Source organism: Brachyhypopomus gauderio, chromosome 11 (assembly GCF_052324685.1).
Source record: "Brachyhypopomus gauderio isolate BG-103 chromosome 11, BGAUD_0.2, whole genome shotgun sequence".
Taxonomy (NCBI): Eukaryota; Metazoa; Chordata; class Actinopteri; order Gymnotiformes; family Hypopomidae; genus Brachyhypopomus; species Brachyhypopomus gauderio.
Window position 1 is genome coordinate 2922126 of NC_135221.1, and position 13790 is coordinate 2935915.

At 47.9% G+C, this 13790-nt stretch overlaps 1 protein-coding gene across 1 annotated transcript in view; it reads left to right on the forward strand.

Moving 5' to 3' along the window:
• ablim3 (actin binding LIM protein family, member 3) overlaps window positions 1–13669 on the forward strand; it is a 55027-nt gene extending 41358 nt beyond the window's left edge. The window contains 13 exon segments of the mRNA XM_077021075.1: window positions 566–595; window positions 723–852; window positions 1173–1271; window positions 1598–1648; window positions 5522–5656; window positions 6010–6080; window positions 6551–6704; window positions 9865–9894; window positions 10198–10253; window positions 10374–10434; window positions 10577–10584; window positions 11439–11519; window positions 11633–13669. Of these exon segments, the coding sequence (XP_076877190.1) occupies window positions 566–595; window positions 723–852; window positions 1173–1271; window positions 1598–1648; window positions 5522–5656; window positions 6010–6080; window positions 6551–6704; window positions 9865–9894; window positions 10198–10253; window positions 10374–10434; window positions 10577–10584; window positions 11439–11519; window positions 11633–11746 (1020 nt within the window). The 3' untranslated portion in view covers window positions 11747–13669.
• The last annotated feature ends 121 nt before the right edge of the window (window positions 13670–13790 follow it).

Genomic DNA, 13790 nt, shown 5'->3' on the forward strand with positions numbered 1-13790 from the left:
TACGCCGTGTATGTGGTAGCAGGAACGTCCACTAATACGCTGTGTACGTGGTAGCAGGAACGTCCACTAACACGCCGTGTACGTGGTAGCAGGAACGTTTCGCTAACACGCCGTGTATGTGGTAGCAGGAACGTTTCGCTAACACGCCGTGTATGTGGTAGCAGGAACGTTTCGCTAACACGCCGTGTATGTGGTAGCAGGAACGTTTCGCTAACACGCCGTGTATGTGGTAGCAGGAGCGTTCTGCTATCATGCTGTGTACGTCGTTAGCAGGAGCGTTCCGCTAACATGCTGTGTATGTTGTTGTGCTGCTTTCGGTGTCACTCGCTGCCAGTTTGATGGATTGGACAGTGGTCCCTGCTGTCTTACGAAGCATGTGTCCCTGTCCCCTGACCAGTGCTGAGTGTGGGTAGTAAATTGATTTCCAGACAGCACAAAACCAAACTGAGCAGAATAGAAGATAAGTTTGAAATAACGTTAGCTTCAGCATGCCGATAAATCTCTTTTCTCTTTTTCTCCCTTTCTCTCTTTGTCTCTGCGCCTCTGTCGCTCTTTACCACCACAGTCTCTGGGCACACTTTCTCCTTATTCTCAGGTAATAACCCTTGGCCTGAAAGCTCATAAGTTGACCGGTTTGCCTGGCGCAGGGCGGGACACCACTTCCAGGCGGAGAGGGAAGTGGTGTGTCCTGCTCAACGTGAGGACGCTCTGTGTGTGGGCAGGACCTGTGTGTCGGCGGGGCGGTGAGGCAGCGGCGGTCATCCAGCCCCGGGTACATCGACTCGCCCGTGTGTAGCAGGCAGGGCACGTCCCCAATCCTGCCCCGATCCCCACAGCACTACTACAGATATGGTGAGCCGGTGTCACGGGTGAGGAGTGTGCCGTACAAACCGCATCTTCAACCAATTATGATTGTACTGTCATGTAAATAAGTGGATAATTAGATTGGAAGTTTGCTTTCCATGGCTTGTACATTGTTTTTTTTTTTTTTTCTTATTTTATTTTGCTGCATTAGGCACAGTATGGCTTTTCAGTTCTTACTAAAATCCATACTGTCCCTCGCTAGTATAAGAGAAAGGGATCCTCCATTCTGATCTGGGCTCTGAGAGGGCGGGGCCGTCTTCATTCATGCTCTGGTTCTGTCACTGTCATTGGCTGGGGTCTTGGGGCAGGCTCTGAGAGTGGCAGGAGCTCACCCTATTACCCGCATCAGGAAGGCAGGCCCAGCACGCCCACCACAAACCAAGCACCCAAACACTTCCATGTGCCAGGTAGGCCCCTCCTCCGCTCACAGGGTGTGCGGTACTCTCTCTCTCTCTCACGCTTAGCCAGAATTGTCTTTGCACTTACATTTGTTCTTTTTATGGCTCTCTTTGCAGCGCTAGTGACTTACAGACTTTCATTTAGAAGTCATTTAAAGTGTTTACACTATGGCGTGTCCTGCAATATGTCTTCCTTGGTTTCTCACCTATTGAGCCATTGGTTATCTGGCTTACAGCGCCTCCATACCAGATATCTACACCTCCCATCACCTCCTCCCTCTCCACCTCCCCCCTGAGCTCCATCGTTCATATTTCACTTCTCTCTCTCTTCCCAGCGACAGGGGATCCCAACATCTACCGGAAGCCTCCCATCTATAAAAGACACGGTAGTGTGTACTTGGTGTGACCCCTGCCCCTCTCTGCCCCAGTCCTGGGGTAGTTCTGGGAAAGATGCCACAGCAGTCTTGGCACAGTTAAATATTCATTAGTGTTCTTCCCGTTTCACATCACAGCCTCCTTCAGAACTTTAGTTTTGCTTTTGGATCGGACTTGTTCACTCTTACGAGTCTGAGACAGGGTGACCAATCCAAACTCCTGGGGGTTCAATGCATTACGCAGTTTAATCACATCGACTTCACTCACCTTGTTCAGGTAATTGTGTGATCATTAGAACTAGAAGCTTCAGGATGATCTGGTGTGTCATTGATTGGCAGCTGAGACCAGCAATGTGGCGGCTACAGTGTCCATCGGGGTGATGTCCAGACATGACAGTAGGTGTAAGACCTCCGTTGGGGTGATGAACATGACTGTAGAAATAGACTGTCCTATAGACTGATCTCTGAGCAGTCTGCCTGAACCAGATGTCGGCTTGCCATGTGAATCAGAGCGTTGTGCTGGTTCTCTGTCTCTCCGCACGCCGGCAGAGTCCTGATCTTCAATCACAGCCCGCCTCCAATACGAGTTCCAAAACCCACCTGCGTGTGGATAATTAAGGTCAGTCTCCTTAAGACTGTGTGTTTTGGTAGGTAGTCAGATGTTCTCGAGCAGTACCAGCTTGGTCGCTGTGACGTTTTTCGGAGAATAAGTCTTTCGGCTTGGTGGGCAAGCTGTTAGTTCTGCAGAGGAATTGAAGTGACCTGCTTCTTTAACTAATGTGACTTGTCTGTCATGGATGTGGGAACTGCGTTCAGATCAGCGTTAATCATGTTCCTCTCAAAACTACAGAAACACAAAGGTATTTACTTTAAAAACATACTAGTGCATCTTTCCCTCTTGAATGCATGAGTGTGTGCAGTGGATGTGAAGCTTGTGCATTCGTGTGCAGTGGATTGTATGGTAGTTTTTTTTTCTGTGTGTGTGTGTGTGTGTGTGTGTGTGTGTGTGTGTGTGTGTAGTATGTGGCATTTGTGCATTACAGGCTTGTAGCATTTTATCAGCTACCATCAGGTCAGTTGTCCCACCAAAATTCAAAATAATCACACAAAACAAAATTACTATGAAGCAAGATGTGTGTGAGTTGCGAGCACATGGACACAAACACACACAAACGTGCACACACACACACACACACAAACGTGCACACACACATAAAAATACGCACTACCATGCTGTTAGACATGAATGGACAGTAACAAGGAGTCACAGTAGCAAACACGTGCGTTCATGTAAATCCCACAAGCCTGTAAGGAATTCATCACAAATACACACGTTACACACGTTACACATGTTACACACGTGGAGGAGATTCATGTGTAAGTGACAGATCTACTCACACACACACACACACACACACACACACACACACACACACACACACACTCACACACACTCATATACACACACTCACACACACACACTCACACACACACACTCATATACACACACACACACACACACACTCATATACACACACACACACACACTCACACTCACTCACACACACACACACACACACACACACTCACATACTCACACACACACACACACACACACACACACACACACACACACACACACTCACATACTCACACACACACAACACACACACACACACACAACACACACTCACATACTCACACACACACAACACACACACACACACACAACACACACTCACATACTCACACACACTCACATACACACACACACACACACTCACTTAGATCTACACACAGACCCTCACACACAATCACACCACACTCTCTCTCTCTCTCTCTCTCTCTCTCTCTCTCTCACTCACACACACACACACACACACACACACACTCACATACTCACACACACTCACTTAGATCTACACACAGACCCTCACACACAATCACACACACACACACACACACACACTCTCTCTCTCTCTCTCTCTCTCTCTCTCTCTCTCTCTCTCTCTCTCTCTCACACACACACACACACACACACATAAACACTCCCACACTCATACACACACACTTACTCAGATCTTCACACAGACCCTCACACAGATGCTCACACAGACACTCACACCCACTCACACACAGACCCTCACATACCCTCACATAGACCTTCCCACACACTCTCACACACAAACACACACTGTGATGGGCTTCTCCTCTACATGGGTACCAAGCGTGTGGTCACTGGATTCTCCTCCTGGGAGGCCAATAACACCTTGTTTTTCTTTCCGTTTCTTTCCGTTTCATCACATTATTCCAATTCCCTCCACTGTCCTGATGTACATTCCCTGATCAACCTCTAACTCTGTAAGTATTCTGGCCGGTGGCGTCGTCCACATGCCTGTCTCTGTGTGTCCTCCTGTCTCTGCCTCTGTGTGTCCCCATGTCTCTCCACTCACATCTGCCTTGTGTTGTCTGTTAAGGATGCCTTGGTCAGTGAACTCTGGTGTCAGTGCTGCATTTGTGCTGTTAGTGTATTTTCTTGTGCTCTTAGGTTCACTAGGGTTGTGATTGTTAGTGCTTTAAGTGCAGTACGCAGTGTGGGTGGGTCGTTACGACGTGACATGTTTGTTGCTCGGGTGTTCGTACCCATGTGTTCATACCCAGGTGTTCATACCCAAGTGTTCATACCCAGGTGTTTGTACCCGGGCAGGCGTATCTGGGTGTTGGTACCCAGGTGTTTGTACCCGGGAGTTTGTATCCAGATATTTGTACCTGGGCGTTCGTAACCGGACAGGCATATCCGGGCGTTTTTACCCAGATGAGCATATCCGGGCGTTTGTACCCAGACAGACATATCCGGTCATTTCTACCCGGGCGTTCGTACCCATACGAGCGTATGCGGGTGTTTGTACCCGGGCGTTCGTACTCATACGAGCGTATCCGGGTGTTCGTACCCGGGTGTTCGTAATCATACGAGCGTGTCCGGGAGTTCGTACCCGGGTGTCTGTACTCATACGAGCGTATCCGGGTGTTCATACCCGGGCGTTCGTACTCATACGAGCGTATCCGGGTGTTCGTACCCGGGCGTTCGTACTCATACGAGCGTATCCGGGTGTTCGTACCCGGGCGTTCGTACTCATACGAGCGTATCCGGGTGTTCGTACCCGGGCGTTCGTACTCATACGAGTGTATCCGGGTGTTCGTACCCGGGTGTTCGTACTCATACGAGCGTATCCGGGTGTTCGTACCCGGGCGTTCGTACTCATACGAGCGTATCCGGGTGTTCGTACCCGGGCGTTCGTACTCATACGAGCGTATCCGGGTGTTCGTACCTGGATGTTCGTACTCATACGAGCGTATCCGGGTGTTCGTACCTGGATGTTCGTACTCATACGAGCGTATCCGGGTGTTCGTACCTGGATGTTCGTACTCATACGAGCGTATCCGGGTGTTCGTACCTGGATGTTTGTACTCATACGAGCGTATCCGGGTGTTCGTACCTGGATGTTCGTACCCATACGAGCGTATCCGGGTGTTCGTACCCGGGCGTTCAGCTGCTCTTGAATGCTGGCTGATTTGGCTTCACATTGCCGCTTCATGTTGCCTGTAGCATCTGGATGTTCGATGTTGGAGCCATTTTCTGCCTCAGCCAGGAAGAAGGTCATACATATTGGCCATAGTGTACTCTCATGGTGTACTCACACTGTGTACTCTCGTGGTGTGCTCCTGTAGTGTGCTCCTGTGCCCCATCTGTCTGCGTGTACATTTGATCCAGCAGCTCCCAGAGAGGCCTGGGTTATGGGCTTGAGGCTGCTCAGGTGTTCTCCTCAACAGTCTCTCTCTCTGTCTCCCTCTTTCTTTCTCCCTCTCTCCCTCTCGCCCTCTCAGACAATCACAACTCAGCCACCAAGAGCAAGACAAGTGAAGACCTTCTCCACACCTCCCCATTCTCTACATCCCTCTCTCCTGAGCGCTACCTGTCTTCCCCGGCGGAGTTCTACCCGTACCCCGGCTCCCCGAGACGTACGTCCAGGCTACACCGGCTCCTGCTGCTTCACCTCAGCCCCTCCTCCCGTACACGTGGGAGAAAGATGGAGCAATTATAACAGCCAATCACAGGCAGGAACGGGCAGTGTCCCAGGCAGATTACACTCGGTTTGAGCCTGAGGTTTACTGTTTGTGTGTTTTGGAGTCAGTTACCTTAAAGCACTCCACAAGTTTTTTTTTTCCACTTTAAACTGGTTTAAACCTGAACATCAGCTGCCTGTTCTATAAAAGTGAACCAACACTCTTTTCACTGTCTTAAAACCATTCCCTATGATAATTGGGTCTTTTAGTTGCTGTCTTCTGTCCCTCTCTCTCTCCCTTTCTCTCAGCTTTACGTGTTCCTCGGAGAAGATTCTCATCAGGAGGAGAGGAAGATGGTTGGAATCATGGTCTTCAAAGAGTATGCCATGAAAAAATTTACCTTTATACCGTTCTCTACAGCTCTCTCTCTCTCTCTCTTTCTCTCTCTCTCTCTCTCTCTCTCTCTCTCTCTCTCTCTCTCTCTCTCTCTCTCTCTCTCTCTCTCTCTCCATCTTCATTCTACCTCACTGCATATCTTCCGAGCTTTTTCTCTGATAAAATTTTAATTCTGTGTTGATTTTCTCTGATTAATGGCTGATGTAATACAATCTGTGAGCTCTAGGTTTTACTTTTTAAAACATTTCTGAGTTTGTAATCCAGAACTCTGCTCTGTTTACCAGGATGGGTCTAACATTATCCCCACTCACAAAGTCCAACCAATGTTCTCTCCCTCTCTCTCTCTCTCTCTCTCTCTCTCTCTCTCTCTCTCTCTCTCTCTCTCTCTCTCTCTCTCTCTCTCTCTCTCATCCTGCCTCCCTCTTTCCCTCTCTCTCTCTCTCTGTCTCACAGATCCAGGGTGGCATCGGCAGGATGATCCTGAAGGAGGAGATGAAAGCCCGCTCCGGTTCCTATGACAACGACCCCTGGGGCAGCGCTCGGAGCTCCCGCAGTGGGAGCAAGGAGGCTCTGCATGGCCCGGCCTACAATAACACCATCAACGGTTGTGAGTGTCTCCGCCCACTCACCCGGATGGGGGAGGGGCTGAGAGGAGGGGGGCGGGGCTCCGGTGTCATCAGAGAGGTGCCATCGTCACTTCTGCTAACGTCACCTGCTGGAGGACGTCAGAGTGAGAGCGGGCGCGTTGTAACACCATTACTCCAGCAGGGCGTTCTCAACGCTGCTTGCGAACTGCAGGTTTGAGTTGTAGTTGCACCTCTGTGGGAGAAGCTGCCCCCCCCACCCAGAGTTTTGGCACCCAGGGTGGGGACTGTGTAGCTAGAGCAGGTGTGTGGATCGCTCCCCTCTCCGCCCATATGAGTCAGACTACAGATCTTCTGTACTGATGCACCACAGCTGGCTTCTCCCTCACGGCCGGCGTGAGCAGCTTTAGACCGCGTCGTTAGGACAGGGACCCTTGAGTGATGTAACAGGAACAGGATCACACAGGTAGCACACAGGAAATGAAATGAAGTTACATTTATAAAGCGCTTTTAAATATACTCAAGGTTAACACGGCCCTTTTACATCCAGTCACACACCAGCAACCCAGCGATCCTTCAAGCAGAACCCTGGGGCACGGAGTCAGGGACAGGGGGAGGACACCCAGGACAGAGCGCCGTCCACCAGGGGACACAGGAGAAGCGCAGGGCCCACAGAGTCAAACTCACAGGGCTGGTCGCTCCACCAGGCCACGACCCCACCTCCACCTCCACCTCCACCTCTCTGTCAGTCTCTTTACTCCTCCTCTAGTCTTTTTACCTTTTCATCTTTTCCAGACTGCACTGTCTGTCTCTCACAGCTCCACACCAGAGGCAGCTGACACGGTTCCTCCTGCCTTGTTCTGGTGTTTATTCCGCCTGACGTCCTGCAGGGGGGCAGAGCTGTGTTGGTGCTGCACTAACTGTGTGCTGCAGGGTCACACCAGCAGGGCGGCGTAGCCCCCCCCCCCCCACTACTGAATAACAACTTCCACTCTCACACCTCCTCTGAGCTCTGTTCCTTTCTTCCTCTCCTCTTAGCACCACAGCTCTCTCTCCATCTCTCTCTATCTCTCTCCCTCTCCCCATCTCTCTCTACATATCTCTACATATCTCTCCAACTATCTCCATCTCTCTATCTCTCTCCATCTCTCTATCCATATCTCTCTATCTCTCTCTCTCCATATCTCTCTTTCCCCCTTTGTCCTCGCACATGTGTGTGGTCTGCTTTCTATTTTGGTCTCTCTCATGGGGAAGTGCACAAAGCAACTGGAATTTTCCCCTCCCCTCTCTCTCTCTCTCTCTCTCTCTCTCTCTCTCTCTCTCTCTCTCTCTCTCTCTCTCTCTCTCTCTCTCTCTCTCTCTCTCGCACTCGCACGCTCTCTCTCTCTCTCTCGCTCACATGCTCTCTCTCTCCCTCTCCCTCTCCCTCTCCCTCTCTCTCCCTCTCTTCTCCATGTGCAGAGTGGCCGATCCATCCTGCACAGCCAGCTTTATTCACGAATAGTAAGAGGTCTTTTTTCCCCCTAGTGCACCAATCACAGACTAGGATACGAGGAAAGAGGAACAATGCAGGCCTCATGGAGCATGTCACTCAACAGTCACATGGTAAAGGTGGCATGAACGAAGGGGCGTGGCCTAGTGTCTCATACACCTGCATGTCCTGTGGAGTGAGTTTTACAAAAGATTGGAGTAGAATATTAAGGTCTCATAAATAACCCCATTAGTTTACACATTAGGATGTAGATTAAAGGCAGGAGGGGGAGGTCTCAAAGGAGTTAAAGACCAATCAGGGAACCAATCAGGGAACCAATTAGGAACCAATCACGGAACTAATCAGGAACCAATCAATGAACCAATCAGGGAACTTAAGTTTCCCAATCAGTTTTAGGAAACACCCTGAAAAAAAAAAAAAAAAATATATATATATATATATATATATATATATATATATATATATATATATATATATATATATATACAGATTCATACTACCTCATTTTTTAAATAGTAGAAGTGTTCTCATTGGGTTGCTTTGAGCCAAAGTAAGGGTGTGTTTCTACTGTGATATTTGGAAACGAGGCTGTGTTACCCTTCTTCTTCAGACTCATCCTCTGTTCAGACTCTGATCTCCAGACTTCAACTGACACACACTCTCCACAAACACACTCTGCTCAAACACACTCTCCACAAACACTCTGCTCAAACACACTCTGCTCAAACACACTCTGCTCAAACACACTCTGCAAAGACACACTCTCCACTAACACACTCTGCACCGACACACTCTGCACAGACACACTCTGCACAGACACACTCTCCACAAACACACTCTCCACAAACACACTCTCCACAAACACACTCTGCACAGACACACTCTGCACAGACACACTCTGCACAGACACACTCTCCACAAACACACTCTCCACAAACACACTCTGCACAGACACACTCTGCACAAACACACTCTGCACAAACACACTCTGCACAAACACACTCTCCACAAACACACTCTCCACAAACACACTCTGCACAGACACACTCTCCACAAACACACTCTGCACAAACACACTCTGCACAAACACACTCTGCACAAACACACTCTGCACAAACACACTCTGCACAGACACACTCTGCACAGACACACTCTGCACAGACACACTCTGCACAGACACACTCTGCACAGACACACTCTGCACAGACACACTCTCCACAAACACACTCTGCACAAACACACTCTCCACAAACACACTTTGCACAGACACACTCTCCCCACACTCACATGGTTCTGGGGGCTCTGTGTCTGTACTCGGCAGTACAACTGTGTAAAATTAGGCAGATAGAGGTTCTACACTACATGTAGAATCTCTTCTGTGCCATGTAGTTTGAACTGAAAGTCGGTGTAGTGAAACCGCTGACATGGAACAGTCCCACACTACATTGAGTCTGTAGACAACAGACCCATACCTACCCCACTGGTGCCCCCTGTTGACTTCGGTTTGCAGGATGCCACACGAGTTACTTTGTTTTGACCATATGCACTCTGGGGCTGGATGCTGACGAATTTAATCCGGTATTGATGAATTTGATCTGGTATTGATGAATTTGGTCTGGTATTGATGAATTTGATCTGGTATTGATGGGTTTGGTCTGGTATTGAAGCCTCCTCTTTCTGTTTTCCTTCAGCACCCCAGGCACACTACTCTGCTGAGAGCGGTGAGTGACGACAATAGTGGGATGTTAACGAGAGAACGGTAGCGTTAGAAGGAAGACATGAAAGTCGTGTTTCGGCTGACGATGGAGGTGGGCGGAGTTTAGCTGGGGGGTTACTGTTGCGGAGGCGGGGCTGTCTGGGAAACCTGGGTCCTGGGAGTTGATCTCACAGTTTGTTGGTGAGGATGGAAGAAATGGTGGCTTTGTAAACAGCGCCCCCTTATGGCCACTCTTGAGATTAGATGCTATGCTGATATGTGCTGATGTGTGGTGATCTGTATAACATTTCTTTCACTCTTTATACAGAATATATATCCAAATCGGCCTCTTTACCAGGGTATGGCAGGAATGGATTACACAGGGTAATGTATCCATAGATAATGTTCACATAGAAGTCACTTAATGAACGTGATTGCTGTGTGCACTGATCCTGAATTTCAAGCTAATCTTGATCTGTTTTTTTGAATCTGTTGATTTTTTAGCAACAAAATACAGATTACTTTCAGTATGACAGCGGCAATGCAGTCAACTGGGGAATCAGAGGTTAGTTGTGACGGCTTTGTGGTGTTGGTCGCCACGAGGTTAAAGTTAACTCATTCTCCTAGACTGGAATATTACCTCCACAAATGGGCCACTTTCAGCAGTGTGTGTGTGTGTGTGTGTGGGTGTGTGTGTGTGTGTGTAGAATACACGGTGAGTCTTTCTGGTTGTGAAAGTGTCCTACAACAGGCCCCATCTCAAAGCAGTAGCTCTGGCCTACAGCCCAGGAAGAACCTGATTGGCTGCGTTCGCCATGATGGAGGGAGGGGCTGAAGCCAGAGAGGAGGAATCAGTGCCTCCGGGTCACAAGGTCACAAGGCACGCACTGCGCCGATGTCATGGGGCCAGCGCACTCGGAGACAGCCAAGGGGTTGTGAGGGGGTCACGGTTCTGCGTGACCCCTGGGCGAGAACAGCCCCGTCCGGCCGAAGGAAACTTCCTGTCTTTGTCACGGTTATCATGGCTGAGGGCTGGAATGAGTGTCGAGGGGGTTTTGCTTCTCTCTCATGGGAGGAAGGGGGTCGAGTCGAGCTCCTTCTTCCTGAGAGCAGTGCCCAGCTCGGACACAGCAGGAAAACACAAACCACAGTCTATATCGTGTGTGTGTGTGAGGAGCATTTCCATATAGTCCTGCTTCTGTCGCACTTACAGCCCCAGATGACCATTACCAGAGACGTGCAAGCACGTCGCATTTTAGGCCAGGCGTCTGATGAGAGGTGTGAAGTAATTTAGCACATGAATATGCACTGTTATCTTCTCCTCTATTGCCTTGAGCAACGCATGGCTGACATTACACATGTTCCACTCTTTGTGGATATGAACGTGTGTGTGTGTGTGTGTGTGTGTGTGTGTGTGTGTGTGTGTGTGTGTGTGTGTGTGTGTGTGCGTGTGGTAACAAATAATGAAAATAATTACAATTGTAATCTTCATAGTGTATAGTTTTCCCATAAAGTCCCCAGCTGCTGTTTCATTACTTAAATCCAGTGTGGTTTTAACCCTCCATACAGGTTTACCCATATGAGGCTCTGATTGTGACCACCAGGGGGCGAAACAGATTGCCAAAAGATGTGGACAGGGCGAGACTGGAGGTGAGACATGTCAGACTGTCCATGTACAGCTCAGCTGTGCCTCATGAAATGGGTTTGTTCACGATTGCGACTTATTATCATGTACAGTCTTGGACATGGTGTGTGTTTCGCAGAGACACCTCTCTCCCGAGGAGTTCTACCAGGTGTTTGGGATGACCATGGCTGAATTCGACCGACTGGCACTGTGGAAGAGGAACGAGATGAAGAAACAAGCCAGGCTGTTCTAATGTCCCTGCCCTGACACCCACATCCAGAGCCCTGACCGCGACCTCACACCCAGCCATGCAGATCTTCCTCCACTCCTCCCACACACACACACTCCTCCCACACACACACACACCCTGCCTGAACAACACAACCACTCTGCCGCTGAAACTGAGCCAGGCACGTTCTTAGTATTAAATCGACCAGGCCTGGGGGTAGAAGACCGAAAAAAGGCTCAGTACTTCAATATTGCTTTAATACAATTGTTTTTTGCTTCCCTTTACATAAAGAAGTAAAATTTTGCCTTCTGTACACCATCTGTACACCATCTGTACACCAGCAGTGTGGCTAGATTGTAGACACTAGATTAACCACATAATCTAGATTAACACTAGATTAACCACATAATCTAGATCAACACTAGATTAACCACATATCTTAGTTTGTTGTTGTTCATCATAAGTATGAATGCTTATGCGCTAGCTTTTATTTCTGGGCCAAATGCAAACCTGATGTCACACATCTAACCTAAATCTGACATTACACAGCTACTATAAATGTGACCTCACACATCTAACATAAACCTGACGTCACACAGCTTATCTAAACCTGACATTACACAGGTAACATAAGTCTGACATCACACAGCTAAACTAAATCTGACATCACACAGGTAACATAAACATGACCTCACACAGCTAACCTAAATCTGACGTCGCACAGCTAACATAAACCTGACGTCAGACAGCTAACCTAAACCTGACATTACACAGCTAACCTAAACTTGACATTAAACATCTAACACAAATCTGACCTCACACATCTAACAAATCTGACCTCACACATCTAACATAAACCTGACCTCACACAGCTAACCTATACCTGACATTACACAGCTAGCATAAATCTAACATCACACAGCTAGCATAAACATGACGTCACACAGCTAAACTAAACCTGACATTACACAACTAACATAAACCTGACAATATGCAGCTAACCAAAAGTATAATAAAAATTTAACTGACAAACATGCAGGTCTCTGCATATGGAAACCAAAGTTTGACTGTTCTGTGTGATATAAATTACAATTCTAAAACATGGGCATTAGCCATGCTATTGTTAGGAAGCCCTGAACTCAAAAACTCTTGAGTATTGAATGTACATTTTATTTTTAAAAAATTAAAAGAAAGAGAGCATTTCTAGACCCAGTCTAAAGAATGCGTTGAGCCACCCATAGCATGAGTAATGGTAGATGTAGGAATCAGTAGCTTACCTTCCTTGCTCGGAACATTGAATTAGAAATTAATACAATACATACAGAAAATTCAAACTCATCAAGAATAATTCTACTGGGGTGCAGTGTTGCAAATCTATTTCATTTCTTTCCCCAGATGCTTGCGTTAGTTTCTGTTTAATCGCATTTAGAGTTTGTCTGTTTGTTTGTTGTTTTTCAGAGGCCGATGTTTTGGCCCGTCACTCTGGTTTGTGGTATTAAGTTGGTTCTGGTCACATTTAAGCGTCACTGTAAGCGTTAAGTAGGATTGTTTGGACAATCAGGAAGGTTATGTTTACGTTCATTTGACCAGTGTAGTCTACCATCCACCACCGCAACCAAGAACACAACCTGACCACAACTGCACTGCTCTCTTAGCGGAGTCTATAACGCCAAGGCATAATGAGGGGTGTGGTGTAGATTACGTTAGGTTTGGACCTCACAAACAGGTGAAAATGTTGTTTTTTTTTTTGTTTTGCGTGTACTGTTTACTGCTCGTTTGCCGTTAGGATGTTATAAAACGAGAGGGTAACGTTAGAACATATTTTGATTATCTCTTTTTTAAAAACAGTACAACTACCTATCTAGCTAATTTTATTTATCTGTCAGTACGGTTTCAGCAAACTATGTATATCTTATATTTAAATAAAAACTTGTTTCTTGTGTAGAAGTGCTCTGTATCTGTGTGCTGTGTCACGCGCACGGTATCAGGTATCGCGATACCTGTCACGGTATCGAGGGCGACGCGACGGTAAGTGACACACAAACCGGCCAGAACTCGGCGCTAGGAC